This window comes from Meleagris gallopavo, chromosome 1, assembly GCF_000146605.3.
Source record: "Meleagris gallopavo isolate NT-WF06-2002-E0010 breed Aviagen turkey brand Nicholas breeding stock chromosome 1, Turkey_5.1, whole genome shotgun sequence".
Classification (NCBI taxonomy): Eukaryota; Metazoa; Chordata; class Aves; order Galliformes; family Phasianidae; genus Meleagris; species Meleagris gallopavo.
In genome coordinates this window covers 141,256,528-141,269,552 of record NC_015011.2, presented here as the reverse complement: position 1 = coordinate 141,269,552, position 13,025 = coordinate 141,256,528, and the positions used below count along the sequence as shown (strand labels likewise).

At 41.9% G+C, this 13,025-nt stretch overlaps 1 protein-coding gene across 11 annotated transcripts in view; it reads left to right on the top strand.

The window, feature by feature from the left end:
• The window catches only part of MBNL2 (muscleblind like splicing regulator 2), a 91,522-nt gene that overhangs the window by 73,406 nt on the left and 5,091 nt on the right, over window positions 1–13,025 (top strand). For 2 of the 11 annotated variants that reach the window (XM_019610371.2, XM_031557805.1), the window contains 3 exons: window positions 266–301; window positions 1,697–1,791; window positions 6,869–6,931. The exons of 2 other annotated variants lie outside the window; for them this stretch is intronic. In XM_019610371.2, coding sequence (XP_019465916.1) covers window positions 266–301; window positions 1,697–1,791; window positions 6,869–6,931 — 194 coding nt within the window. The remainder of the gene's footprint in view (window positions 1–265; window positions 302–1,696; window positions 1,792–6,868; window positions 6,932–13,025) is intronic. 7 more of the 11 variants (XM_031557802.1, XM_031557810.1, XM_031557815.1 and 4 more) reach the window with 4 other exon arrangements.

Below are 13,025 nucleotides of genomic sequence, written 5' to 3'. Positions count from 1 at the left end.
ATCTAAGATGTTTCTGTAAACAAAAACCTATTGCTGCAGATTTATGTACACAGAAACACACCAAAAGTCATATACTAGTGCAGGAATTTAATATGAACCTAATCACTTCTTTAGCATTAAAGCAAAACTATGAATGACCTTAAACTTTCATTTAACTAACTTATCTGTGGTTATGCTTGAATCTCACTTTGAATGTTAACTCTAAACAGCTAACCTGTTTCTTCCCTTTATCCACTTTTTTCACTTATCATTGCATGACACGCAGGGTCAGTTTTGTGCATGACACCCGCTACCAGTATTGGTAGGTTCCAAATTTCTTTATTGATCTCTTTTATACTGTATATGATGTGTATTCACTTGTTTCAAAACTCATAGGTGAGATTTAGGCAATGACTAGAACTAAAGACTCACTTGTCCTTCTGGTTGACTTTGCGCAGTATTTAGATTTGTAGACAAAAGCTGCAGCTCAGATGTGATGTCACCTGCTATAACAACTATACTGCAAAAGCATAATATCATGAATTCCAGTCTGCTTTTCAGTTTTCAAAGTTTTATTTCCCTTTATATTTATATTGTCTAGTACTATAAAATCATAAAATACTGGAAAAGCCAGCGAGTTTCATCAGTGTTTTAAAGTTTCATAGTGGTGTGCCTATTTCTCCTTTTTGCTGTGTGTTAGAAAGTTTTATCAGCGTTTCCCAGAAATGTGTACTTTGATTCACAAAAGCTTGGTTGAAACCCATGATATAAATCTCACTCCTCCTTTAAATATGTTTACATCTTGGAATGAACATTTTGGGCATGCCAAATTGAAGTCCAGTGTAGAAGACTCTAGGATGGGATATTTCTCCTATTCTGTAGCTTCATCCCAGTGACTTCTTTTTGTGGCAGGGGAGGCTGCTCAGATAAGCAGTTATAAGCTTTCAAAAGGTAAGGTTAGTATTCTCTCACGAGAGTGCTGAGTAATATTCATTCTTAAAATGAGCAAAAGCAGCAGCTTTCACAAAATTGATCTTGCTTTTTTAGACCAAACAAAGTAGCATTTAAATCAGGAAAATGGTTATCATCCTTCTTCTGATTTTTGCCTCGAAGCAGATGGCAGTTTAACTCTGATAAAGTCTAGCAGTCATGCAGTGCTAGTATAAAAAAAAACACACAAATTGGATTATATAGGAAGACGACGAGTATCTGGCTTACTTCAAAATGAAGACGCACGATAATAACTTGTTTTTAATTCTGTTTAAAAATTTAAGATAAACAGTTACCATTTTCCTTCCCCAGTTCAAAAGACTGTAGGTTATTTTCAGTAGACTTTTATTTTGGAGTGCTTTGTAGCAATACTGAAGGGGAAAAAAAAAATTGTGTACCAGTTCTCAGATAACGGGTTGTTTTGATAGAGACCTATTCTTAGAGATAACACCCGCATTTGCAGTGGTCCTTGCTCTTTTTTCTGGGAATCGCCGATCGTGTTGACGACCTTCCTTTAATTGTACTTGTAATAAGCTATTTTCCCTCTTTTTGTTTTTTATTTCTCCGCCACGCTTTCTCGCTTTGCACTGTGATTGCATGCCATCTGCTGGTTTAACCCATGACGATGGCTTGCCGCTCTTGATATTCACCATGCCAAAAATACCACTTCTCTTACCATAATGCTGCACCCTCCTGTTCATTGCTTCCATGGTTCCCCTCCTGAAAGTACCCATGATGCACAACGCTACGGCCGCCACTGTCTCTGCAGCAACAACTCCTGCAACAAGTGTTCCCTTCGCCGCAACAGCCACAGCAAATCAGGTTTGCTCCTTTTAAAGCTTTCTTTCACAAGATCCCGAACTCTAAATGAGTGCTGAGATTTTATTTATTTTTATTTTTAACAAAAAAATTCTCCGGTAGTAATTTTTTTTTTTTTTCTGTGTTTACCCCATCAAATTTTATTTTTAAGTCGTTTATAGCAAGTGTTTGTGGGACAGGTTGCACTTATTTAGAGTTAGCATTTGTTGCAAATAATGATGTAGCTGTGTTTTGTGTTGCGATGTTTGTACCTAATTATTGTGTAATTAACCCAGCTGGAATTACGATCACAATAGTACTGGACTGCTTACGATAGTCTGTTATTAACTCTTAAATTCAAAAGGAAGACATCACAGGTTAATGTAACCTTCTCCATGTGGTGTGTGGAAGTCATTAATGTGTAAGCATGGAAGCTGTCCGAAATAACAAGCGGGAGAAGGCAGCTGAAAATAAAATGGAGAGAAACCAAACGGCATGTTTTCTGTAAATGCGAGTGATCAAAACAGCCCTGGGGGTGTTTATGACTGTGTCTGCTTTATGTTTGAAAGAGCATCTTCAACCTGGAAATAATGTTTCCCTGAGGAAGCACGTTGTTACAGCAGTTCCTCAGGATTATTGGCATGAACAGAGTAGGCAAGATGAGCCTTTCTACCTTTCTGCTGTGGTTTGTTATGTTAATGGAAGTTTTGATTCCACTAGGGTATCCCCCTCTTCCATTAGGACTGCTCTGTAGGGAAGCCATATCTATCACGGCTCCCTGTGAGCAGCATTGATTCCTCCATTCAGTCTTTGGAGGCTCAGCCCTGGTTTTTTTTCTTACTCTGTGAGTTCCACGAGAGTACTGGGATGCCCCGTTTTCCCTCAGGTCTGAAGAGGTCAAACTGCAAAGCAAGCACGAAACAGGTTTGCTTCCCAGAAGCAAGGAAAGGGCTGGGACCTGGTCACATCTCCCAGTGTTGCTGCTGGCCAGGCTGCAGGTCAGACAGTCCTCTCCCCCTGCCAATGAATTGTGAGGAAATCAATGAAAATCTTTTGCTTAGTGATGCTGTACCAGCAGACATATTTTCTACATTTTTCAGAGTCACAAAACAGTTTTAAGTATCCCACGGAAAAACAGAATTTGCTAGGGAAAAAATACTACCTCTGAAATACACCCCGCTTTATAAAGAAACACGGCCTAGTCCATTTTCTCTTCAGTTTTTGAAAGGTCCATTTGCCAGTATTGCAGTGCTTTGTGCCTCTGTAGGTGTTTTCATCAAAAGAGAGTTGTTTTGTGCACTCCTTCCTCAGGGCTGGCTTGTTTTAATGAAGAAACACGAGGTATGTGCAGGGAGGGAGGTGTACCAGGCAGGTGCTGCATTTAACTGTCCTTCCTTTTGGCATTTCAGTTGTGGTAGCAGCAGGCGGGTGCTGGTTGGATGGGCTGAAGGGCCTGTGGGATGGTAGGTTCCTGGTAGTGAGCACGGAAGAAAATGTCTGCCAGAGAGCGTAGCCTGGTGGTACCCAGGGCAGTTCTGGGATCCCAAAGTGGTGACGGAGGGGTTTGGGAATGGAAAAGGACAAAATGGGACTGTTTTGGGGAGCGCCTCAGCTGGGACCCTCTCCGCGCAGTGCTGTGAAAGGTGCCCAGGGAACGCACCCAAGAAAAGGGCTGGGAATCATTCAGGGGTTTTTTAACAGGGAACATTTCACACAAGTAACTAGAACCAGTGGGGAGACAGAGGTGTGTCTTAATGCATTTTCTCATCTAGGAGGACAGCAGGCAGAGCCCTTCTGTTCCCAGTGCAGATTTTATTTGCATTGGAGGATTAGAGCAGTTTGAATTTACGGTTGTAAAAGTTGTAAAAGTCTCTGTTTGTACTTATTTGGTTACATGTCTCTGTGTGTGTATACATAATTCTACGCTGAAATTAAAGGATGGTTTAACACAGGGATAGGTTTCCACTTGTTTAACTTCAGCCACTTGGTGGCTCAGCATGCAGTTCATCTGCTTTTCTGTAAGTCTGTGCTGGGGCAGCATGACTTGCCCTGGAGGGCCCTGCCTCTTTCTTTAGGTAGCTTTAAAAGCTACTTTAAAAAAGAACTGCATTTAAAAGTAGGTAAAGTAGAAGGAGTTATCCTTACAAGATGTAAATCTCCAACTTTGCTGCTTATTTATAACCACCTAGAGTTGGAAACCAAGCTGTGCTGGAAAAGGCCCCATGGTAACTCTGTGGTCCTAGCCCTTGGTATTTCTTTAGCCCAAGAAACACAAAAGCAGTAGGTCATTAACTTGGGTTCACTTGTTAAGACTTAGCTCGTGGTCATCATCTCCTTTGTTTATGTCCTTTTGTATGGAATTATACTCTCCTGTGTATTTCAGAAAAGGATATCTTTTTTTCCATCTAGGTATATTTTCCTTTTCTGACCTGTGCCAAACCACAGACTGATTGCTTCTCTGTGGAATCCAGTTTCTTCTTTCAAGCGTATCTACTGCATTTTTTTAATTAACTTGCAGCCTTGAGTCTGTCCTGTTTCTGCTCCTACCGCTTCTTCTCACAATGCCAACCATGAAAGGAAAGTCATATCAATGCTTAATTGTCTGGCTTAGTATCTTTTGGCTTAATATTCAAGCCTGGGGGAAAGATGTTCCACTTCTTTTGGGGTCCTACAAGGACTAGGGGGACGGAACATCAGCATCCCAAAAACCAAGGAGTCTCAGCTAATGGCTGAAAAAACCTCATAATTCTGTAGGGTCCAGAAAATTATTTAGCATGTTCTAGCTGTAAGACAGTGAGATGTACCTTCTATATATATTTCTTCTCTGAAAGTAATAACAGGGTGCGAAACATGCCTGTGTTGACCTACTCATAACCATTCATGCTCAGCCAGCAGCTCTCTGTGTTTTGTGCTCAGCATGCGTGGGGTTGAGGCCCAAAGGAAGACTGTGTGGGGTTAAAAACTATGCCTTAGTGCACACATGCAGGGGGACTCAATTTAGGACATGTGGAAGATTAGGAGTCTCTTGCTTTTTCCCGATTACATAAATTAAAGAGATGAGAGGAGTCCTTTGTAACTAACTCCTTCCCCTTTTCCCTTTGACCCATTCACAACTGCTCCAGCCATGCCCACTGGAATGGTGCTGAAAGTGGCAGCTGCTTAGCCTGCCTTTCGGCTTAATGAACTTAGGTTTTCAGGGCTGTGAACATGGTCTTGCAGGGTGGAACCAACTAAGTCCCAGGAAGCATGGAGTAACTGGGAGAAATACCAGGGAGAATGAATGGAGGGCTTGGCACCAGCTCCCTCTAGAGCATGCGAATGGGCAGGCAAATGTCAACATTCATTTAAAGCATTAATAGAGTATCATTGTGTGTAACCTTTTCAGGTACCTTTAACAAAACTTGTAATTTTTATTTATATTCAAATAGTGGACTGGTCAGTGCACTAGATAGTACCTGAGCAAGCAGATCAGTTGTTCCTGACTCAGCTTCACTCAGAGCTATTTGTAAGACATCAAAGAGGACAGTCTGTCCTGCCATCGCTTGAAAGATTCAGTGTTACTCTGAATTCTGGCACTGAATTACAATTTTGAATGATGCCAGCATAGTTAATTCAGTTGCCTAAATGTGTGTCGGCTGACATTTCAGATTGTCCCAAGATAATCTTGAATGGCTGGGTTATCCAAGACAGGCTTGGCAGATACAGCACAGGATCTGCAGGGCAAACATGCACGCTTCTGAATATGCAGCTGGATGGCAGGGAGGAGACCTGAGCCCAAGCAGTAATGAAGCCTGGTGAGCCTGTGGCAGCCAATCCCATTATGGAATCTCCAGGCTCCACTGACCTCCTGGTGAGATTGTACCACACCATGGGAGTTTAACGCCAGCGCTGATGTGTTTAAATGTGTTTTCAAGCTCAGTGTGTCCTTCCTTAATTGTTGGTTGCTACAGAGTGATTAACAAATTCCAGATTGCTTTAAAGAAGACAGTCTTGTTCATATAATTTCAGTACAGAACAGTACATGCCTTTATTTTCTATAGAAATGCAGATGGGCCAAAGACTGACCATATCAAAGGAGTATTACAGAAAATACTGGCTAGAGATGCTAACACAACTTTATTTTGCTGGTTATGACCTTTAACCAAGGAAGAGAAATTAGAAGGCGGACCTAGTAGACAAATGAACTACTTAAAGGCTGTGTCTGAAAAGAATTATAAGATTAACAGTCTCTCTCATGCTAAGGCTTGTGATTATCTAGCACAGCTGTTTTAAATTATGTATCAGTGTTCACACTAAATGAGGTGGTAATTATGCAGTTATTAATTATGAAATCATTTGTTAGCCTTAAGTTTTGTGAAAATCTGTAAAAATACAAAGAAGTGAAAATAAAAATGATGTGTTACATTGCAGTACCACAAACAAGGGAACAATCAAAATACTTGCCTTGGAATTCACCAAGTCATTAACATTGCATAAAATACAAATGTGCCAAATTCTTGGTAGGGATGTGAGAACCCGTGTTTGGCAGCTCCCTCTGGTGTGAGGAGAGCAGGGAAATGCTGCATGAAAACACCTCTCTTGGCCAGGAAAGGTGTGGGGCTGCCCAAAAGGCAGATTGCCATTAGGCTGAAACATCCTGTGGCACCTACTGAGCCCCAGGCAAGTGAATTTCTTCCTCTGCACATGCTCCCTCTTGCACATGGAGCACTGTGTCACTGTGTCCCCCCAAAAAGTCATCAAGTCTGATGGTGGTTGCCTCAAAGTGCTGCTCCAAGCATTCCTATTTTAACTGGATGATACCCCGAGCAGCTGCTGAAATCATACTGGCGAAGGCCAACAATTAGCCTGGCTGGGTTGGCAGAGTCTGGAGAGGCGTAGGAACTTCTCATCACTAATACAATTTGGGGGAAGGATTAAAAACTTCCATTTCTTTCCTTTCTGTGTGGCAGCAAAAGGTGGAGTTCTCAGTATGCTGGGAGGTTTATTTTATCAACTATCCTTGATTGTGAAGGGTACCCTCCAGGGAAGATATTTGGAATAGCAACAGTCTGTCATGATGTGAAAGGCAAATTGAAATTGTTTGCTACCTATTTCTTGCTAGATACCTCAGAATCAGAAGCCTCAACTCAAACCAGTAATAGAGTCTGAAGACACTGAGTCACATGTAAGTAGCCATCACTTTGAGAATTATGGTTTCAGACTCAAAGACCACAGCAAATGTCAAGCAGTGTCATGAAAAGATCTTCTGAATTGCTTTGAAACAATTGGCATTACAAAACATGTGGCAAAACTTCGTTTTCTTAAATTGTAAGGCAGCAAAGAAGAGAACACCGAAGTCTACCTTGGGGAATTTGAAGGAAGTCTATTTTAAACCTTATGCTGACTTTTTTATTGTGATACCATTTTTTTTTGGTCTCTTCAGCTCAGATATTGTTGTTTTTTTTTTTTCCAGTAATTCTTAACTCCCACCCACCAGTCCTGTAGGGACTGCAAACTAAACCTGACTTCCCCTGGTTGCCTGCTAGATGGCAGTATCACATAACCTGAGCTCGTAGCAAAGGCAAACACATTTCTTTTATGTAACAAATATCTAGACATATTTCCCTTCCCTATTAGAGACTATTTTAACTTTCATAGCATCACAGTTAATATAACAGAGTTGTTTGATATGATAGCGTTTCCTTATGCTCTTTCTTTCAATTATTCAACAAATGATACTTTGACAAGTTGAGTAAAAGTCTCTTGAGGCATCTATTTATTATTTAAATGTAGGAAAATTTTCCTGAGGTCCAGTGATTCTGTAGGCATTTGGGGAAAAAAAGTGAGCTAGTCTCCTTGTTCTTAGCATGTGCACACAGCTCATATCAGCCTGGTTTTTTCCATCATAAAATTTTAACAAGACAGCACTGTGCAGAGCTCCAGATGTATTTGCTTGGGATTCTGCTCTTTGAAATCATTGTGTCTGCACATCTATAGATGCTTCAGCTATTTGCCCTTGAAATGAACTAATATCATATTTTTTATCTTTGTATATGATTTACTGGATGAGCATTTTGCCCACCAGAAATGCCCTGAGTATGAAGTAATCTGCCCATAAAACTGCAGTGGAAATATTGATTGACTTATTAATTCTTTGTACCTGCCGTGTCTTTCAACCTGAGGCAAAGGTTTGTTAACTTTTACAGCTTTCACTTTTGGCACAATATTATGTGCAGTGCCACAAACCTTATGTAGATATGTTGACGTAGAACCATGGAATGGTTTGAGTTGGAAGGGACCTCTAAGGTTCATCTAGTTCCAAACCCCTGCCATGGGCAGGGAGGTACAAAAGTATTCAAATAAGAATAAGAACAAGGAAGTGGTAGGTAGGTCATAGTGAGAATCAGTAAGTTTTCCTTAGAAAAGTTATAAATGTAGAGAGTTCTATAAAACTAGCAGAGTTCAGTAACTGAGCTGTGTCCTACTATAAGTGTGGTGTCTGATGAATAACCTTGGTGAGGAAAATGTAAATGTGGTGCATTTCTGTGTTTAAGAGAAGTTTTGGATGCGGCAGTGGAGCATCAATCTGTGTTTGTCTTGTAGTGGAAGGCTCATCTTGAATGCGGGCTCATCTTCATCATGGGCTCAGCACACTTCAGCACAACTGAAGTTGTGATCAACTGATCGATTGTGAGTTGTCCCTGTATCTGACCCTTTCGAATCACACTGAAAAAGCATTGCTATATCTTGCCCAAAGAAACTGGACTGAATTAGCTTGCATGGGTATATGGCTATGTGTTTCATTCTGGCAGTGATGATGTGCAGTTTTGGTAAACATCCCAGTGGGTAGAATACATAGACTTGTTAGCAGACCCCCAAAATGCAAATAATCAAAGTAATGGGGCAGATGTTTTGCCTCAGAAGTCTTTGGCAAGTGGCCAGAAGGGCCGATGGCCCATGAAGCAGAGTGGGACTGGGGGCACTCCGATTTAAAGAAGAAAAAGATGGAACAGGACACCAAAATTATCATGTCAGGGGATGGACTGTGGGAGGGAGGTTACAAAAAATCAAAATAAAACAAAAAAACAAACCCAAAAAACAAAAACCCAAGCAAATAGGACCTCAGCTCCTCAGGAAACGTGATGAACCCTGTGTTAGTGACTATGCAGGAAGACAACTCAGGAGATCATCTGTGGCCTGCAGACCTCTCATTTATATGCAAAGCAGAGGTCACCTCATTGATGGGCAAAGTAGACAAATGCATTGGGAATGCACTGGATAAATGGAGAAGCAATAAGTTAAAGTCCTGTTCAGTCCTGAATTAAAGAGAGGTGCACAGTTAGAAAAACAAAGTGAGGTGACATTAAATAGTAACATGCTGGAAAGGAAAACAGGGCTTCTGGCCATCATGAGAGCAGGAACTGCAAAGGGAAGCAGCCAGTGACACAAAGTGGGGCTAGGTGTGTTTATGAAGAGTGATGAAGCAATCAGCAGTGCTGGTGGGGGACAGGGCAGTAGCTAAGGTGAGGGAGATGTAGAGTGTCCCCAAGCAGCCCTCCAGCAGAGTGTTTGGAGCAGGCAGGCTGCTTTTCATGCAGGTGGTTGAGGACAGGGTCAGGTCCCAGGTCTTGCAGCAGCATTAGTGGGAGTCCTGGAGTGGGGCATTGATTGACCAGGGAGAAATCAGAAGTAAAAGAAATCAATCTGCACGACTACGTACAAATTACCTCTGACCAAGTAGAACTGATATGATGGTGAGCACTCTCAGTAAATGTCTGAATATTTTCAGACATTGTCTGAAACTCATCTTTTTCCATTTTTGATTGAGAAAAGAGAGACTGATTCACTGTGAAGACAAAGAACAAGGCACATGTCATAGAAGAGCATTCTAAGAGAAAATGAAAAATAAAGACATGAAGGCATTTCCCAAAGGCACTGGGAAATATAAATAGTCCTGGATTTCATGTCAAAGGGAAGAAATACTTGGTGTTGGTTTTATTTTTAGAGAGTGGGAGAAGTTATGAGACAGCCTGATATGAGCAGGCTGCCTGAAAATATCTGAGGGTTCTAATGTATACCCTCCTTACATCTGACCATCCTGCTCCTGGTGTGAAAAACATGAAAATGGAAAATGTCACTGTGGTAGAAATCATCGGCCCTGTCGCAGATGGCTACGTGTTAAGCACCTCAGTGTGAACTGCTTGCCACAGACTCTGACGTTGGGTGGAGGGAAAAAAGCATCATGAGTTTGTAATTTGTCTCATGGTAAGATAAGTTGCCTGAGGTAGGATAGGAAGATGTAAAACAGGGTGACCGGCTGCGGCTCGCATGTCTGAAACCATCTGAGATGTCTGCAGAGAACTCCAATCAGTACACTGCTCTGAAATTGAAAGGCTGGGATGTTTACTGCATGTGAGTTCGCTTTTGGAAGGATAAATGCTCTGCAGTGCAGAGGTCAAGTATGATCTTAATCCCACCTGAGAAAGTATTAACGCTCATGAAGTATAATTTGGAGAATTAATTTGAGAACTTCTTAAAGAGAAACGTCTCTGAGCCAGACGCAAAGTCATGTTTTCCAGCATATCCACTGTGACAGATCTCTGAGTTGAACAAGAGTTCATGTGCACTGAATTCATGCAGCATGGTACATTTTCTGTGTTCATCATTGCATAGTAAGTCTGGAACCAGAATCACATAGAATGGCCTGGGTTGAAAAGGACCTCAGGGTCACCAGCCACCAGACCAGGATGCCCAGAGCCATATCCAGCCTAGCCCTGAATGCCTCCAGGGATGGGGCATCCACAACCTCCTTGGGCAACCTGTTCCAGTGGTGAGCAAAATAAAGCACACACACACAAGTTTTGTGAGTTCTAGGCCTGAAATCAGTAGTACTCAGTCATGATCCTAAGGAATTCAAGTAATTACATGAATGGCATTAAGTAAAACAGTGCATGGAGTAATCTCAAGGTCAGAAAAGGTTCGCAAATGTGGATTTTACACCTTAATTGGAAAGAAATAGACTGTTTTACTCTTAAGTCTTGAGACAGTAAGTACTCACAGTACTTACTTTTCTGCTGAGTCTGAGGGAACTGCAGGCTAACGCTCAGTTGTCTGCTGCATTTGAGAGCTGAAAAAGCCAGCTTTTACCAAAAAAAAAAAAAAAAAAAAGGCAATCAAACTTTTGACTGCAGAAATTCAGATCCCTTCCATTTATTACCAGTTTCATGAGGTGCAGTAACTAACACTGGCACAATGTCAGTGATTTTAGTCTAGAGAGTGGCAGTCTCCAGCACTTGATATAAGCACTGAGTAAGAAGGCAGTGACATCTGTGGCTCAGAACAATGCTATTTGCTGTTATTAAATCTTCTGTGCATTAGTGTCTCAGTCTGCAAGTGCCAGGCCATTGTGCTTTTGCTAGAAATAGTGTTTGTATTAGATCTGTTTCTGCAGTAGCAGAAAGTTTCTTTCCCTGCATGTCTGTACCCAGTCCTGCAGATATGGAGGTGTTATTATCCTTATAGAGCATGAGAAAGTGCTTTCCCATGTTTGAGCCATAGACCATTGCACATGGGAGTGTGTGCATACACACACGCAAATGCACACTTGTTGTGTAGTTGTATGTTTCCATTTGTTATGCTCACATTTTCTGTGGTGTCAATACATTACATCCAGTTGTTGGGAAGTTTAATGAATGTAATAGTAACAGAGCACGTGGGATGAGTCATGTGCATGTACATAAGGAGATGTAATCCTTCCAACAGGATTTCTGGTTGGTAGACCTCTTTACAAGTAATGGGGGAGTGGAGACTGTAGTGTTTGCTGGGGTGTTCTTTGGTCACTACTGTCTGTACAACTTCTCCTTGTTCAGTGTGCAGGCAGTGGAGCAATTAGCAGCAGACTTAGATAGCTTCCATGTTCCATCAAAGCTTATTGCTTTGTTTGTAGGTTACATGGGAGAGGTTCACTGCGTATTTTCCATGTAAAGTAGTTTACCATTTTGTGTTCCTCTGTCAGACACAGTGAAAAAAAACAGTTGCAGAAGCTGCTACACGTGTACGAAGCTGTGGTGGAGTTGTGATATCTTGGGAGAAATAGGGTGTGAAGATATAATTAAAGACTATGGGATGCATTTTACACTTTGTGGCTTAGGTTAAAAAAGAAACGTAGCTCCTCAGTTCTTTGCCTCTGCACTGGAGAAGCTGCTTCTGAAGGAGAGACTTGAGGATTTTTCCTCAGAGGACTCCTACGTATGCTAGGAATAGCCAAGGTGCAACATGCCCTAGTTACAGACTGCACGAGCATTGGGTTTGCAAGGAAGATGTGCTGGGGATGAGCTGGGAGGAGGAAGATGCAGTGGAGTCAAACATGGGGGGGAGAACTCCAGCTGCTGTCTGCTCCCCTGGACCCAGCACCACGTAAACAGGATGTGCACACAAAAGGGAAGCGTCCACATTGTCTTTGCTGCTTCCTGAGTGCAGAGAATGGGGACAGATGGCAGGATGGGGATGGGATGGCGGAGATTCTCACCTGGACCCTGCTGCTCACCTGAATGGTGAAGGGAAGAGGACCCGGCTCTTTCACGTTGCCCGCAGCTGTCCTGTAGTTTGGAGGAGCTGGGAGCATCGGTCCGGTTTGGCCTCTCGAGACATCTAGAAGTGGCAGTGATCTCTCTGTCTTTTCTCTGTGTGTTTCTGTAATAGTGATGCAGGGAGAAAAAAAGTGAGAGCAAAATGCAAGTTCTGTCCCCTCACAAGTTGCCAGGGAAGATAGGCAGCTGCAGTATCTGAAATCCTAATTTTTAAACTGTGTAGATTTCAGGTTACGTTCCATTAAACCAGACTTTAGGATCCCTTAAATACATTTGCGTGACTATGGCTAACCCAGTATAGCTAAAGCTGCTTTATTAATTACATTGACATGTTGGGTCGTAACACGCTAAAAATACCAGTGCTGATAATCTGGGCCACGTCTTATTTTCAGCACGGCTTCGTTCTTTGTACTAACTGCCAAGTCATAGTGCTGTAGATGGACCAGGATTATCACAGGCAAGGCTTTATTATTTCAGCAAAGGTATTTCTCTGTTATTTCAATAGGAAACAGCAGATAGACGATAAGCCCACAAACTCACAATGAGTGGAAGTCTTTACAAATATATGTCCTTGTTGTAACTATGATGTATTCAGACGTCCAGCCCTTTAGAGTGGGAGTCACCAAGTTATCAGTGATGATAAGAGATTACTTTCAAGCATGCCAGCAAGTTAGACAGGGTCTGTACTCA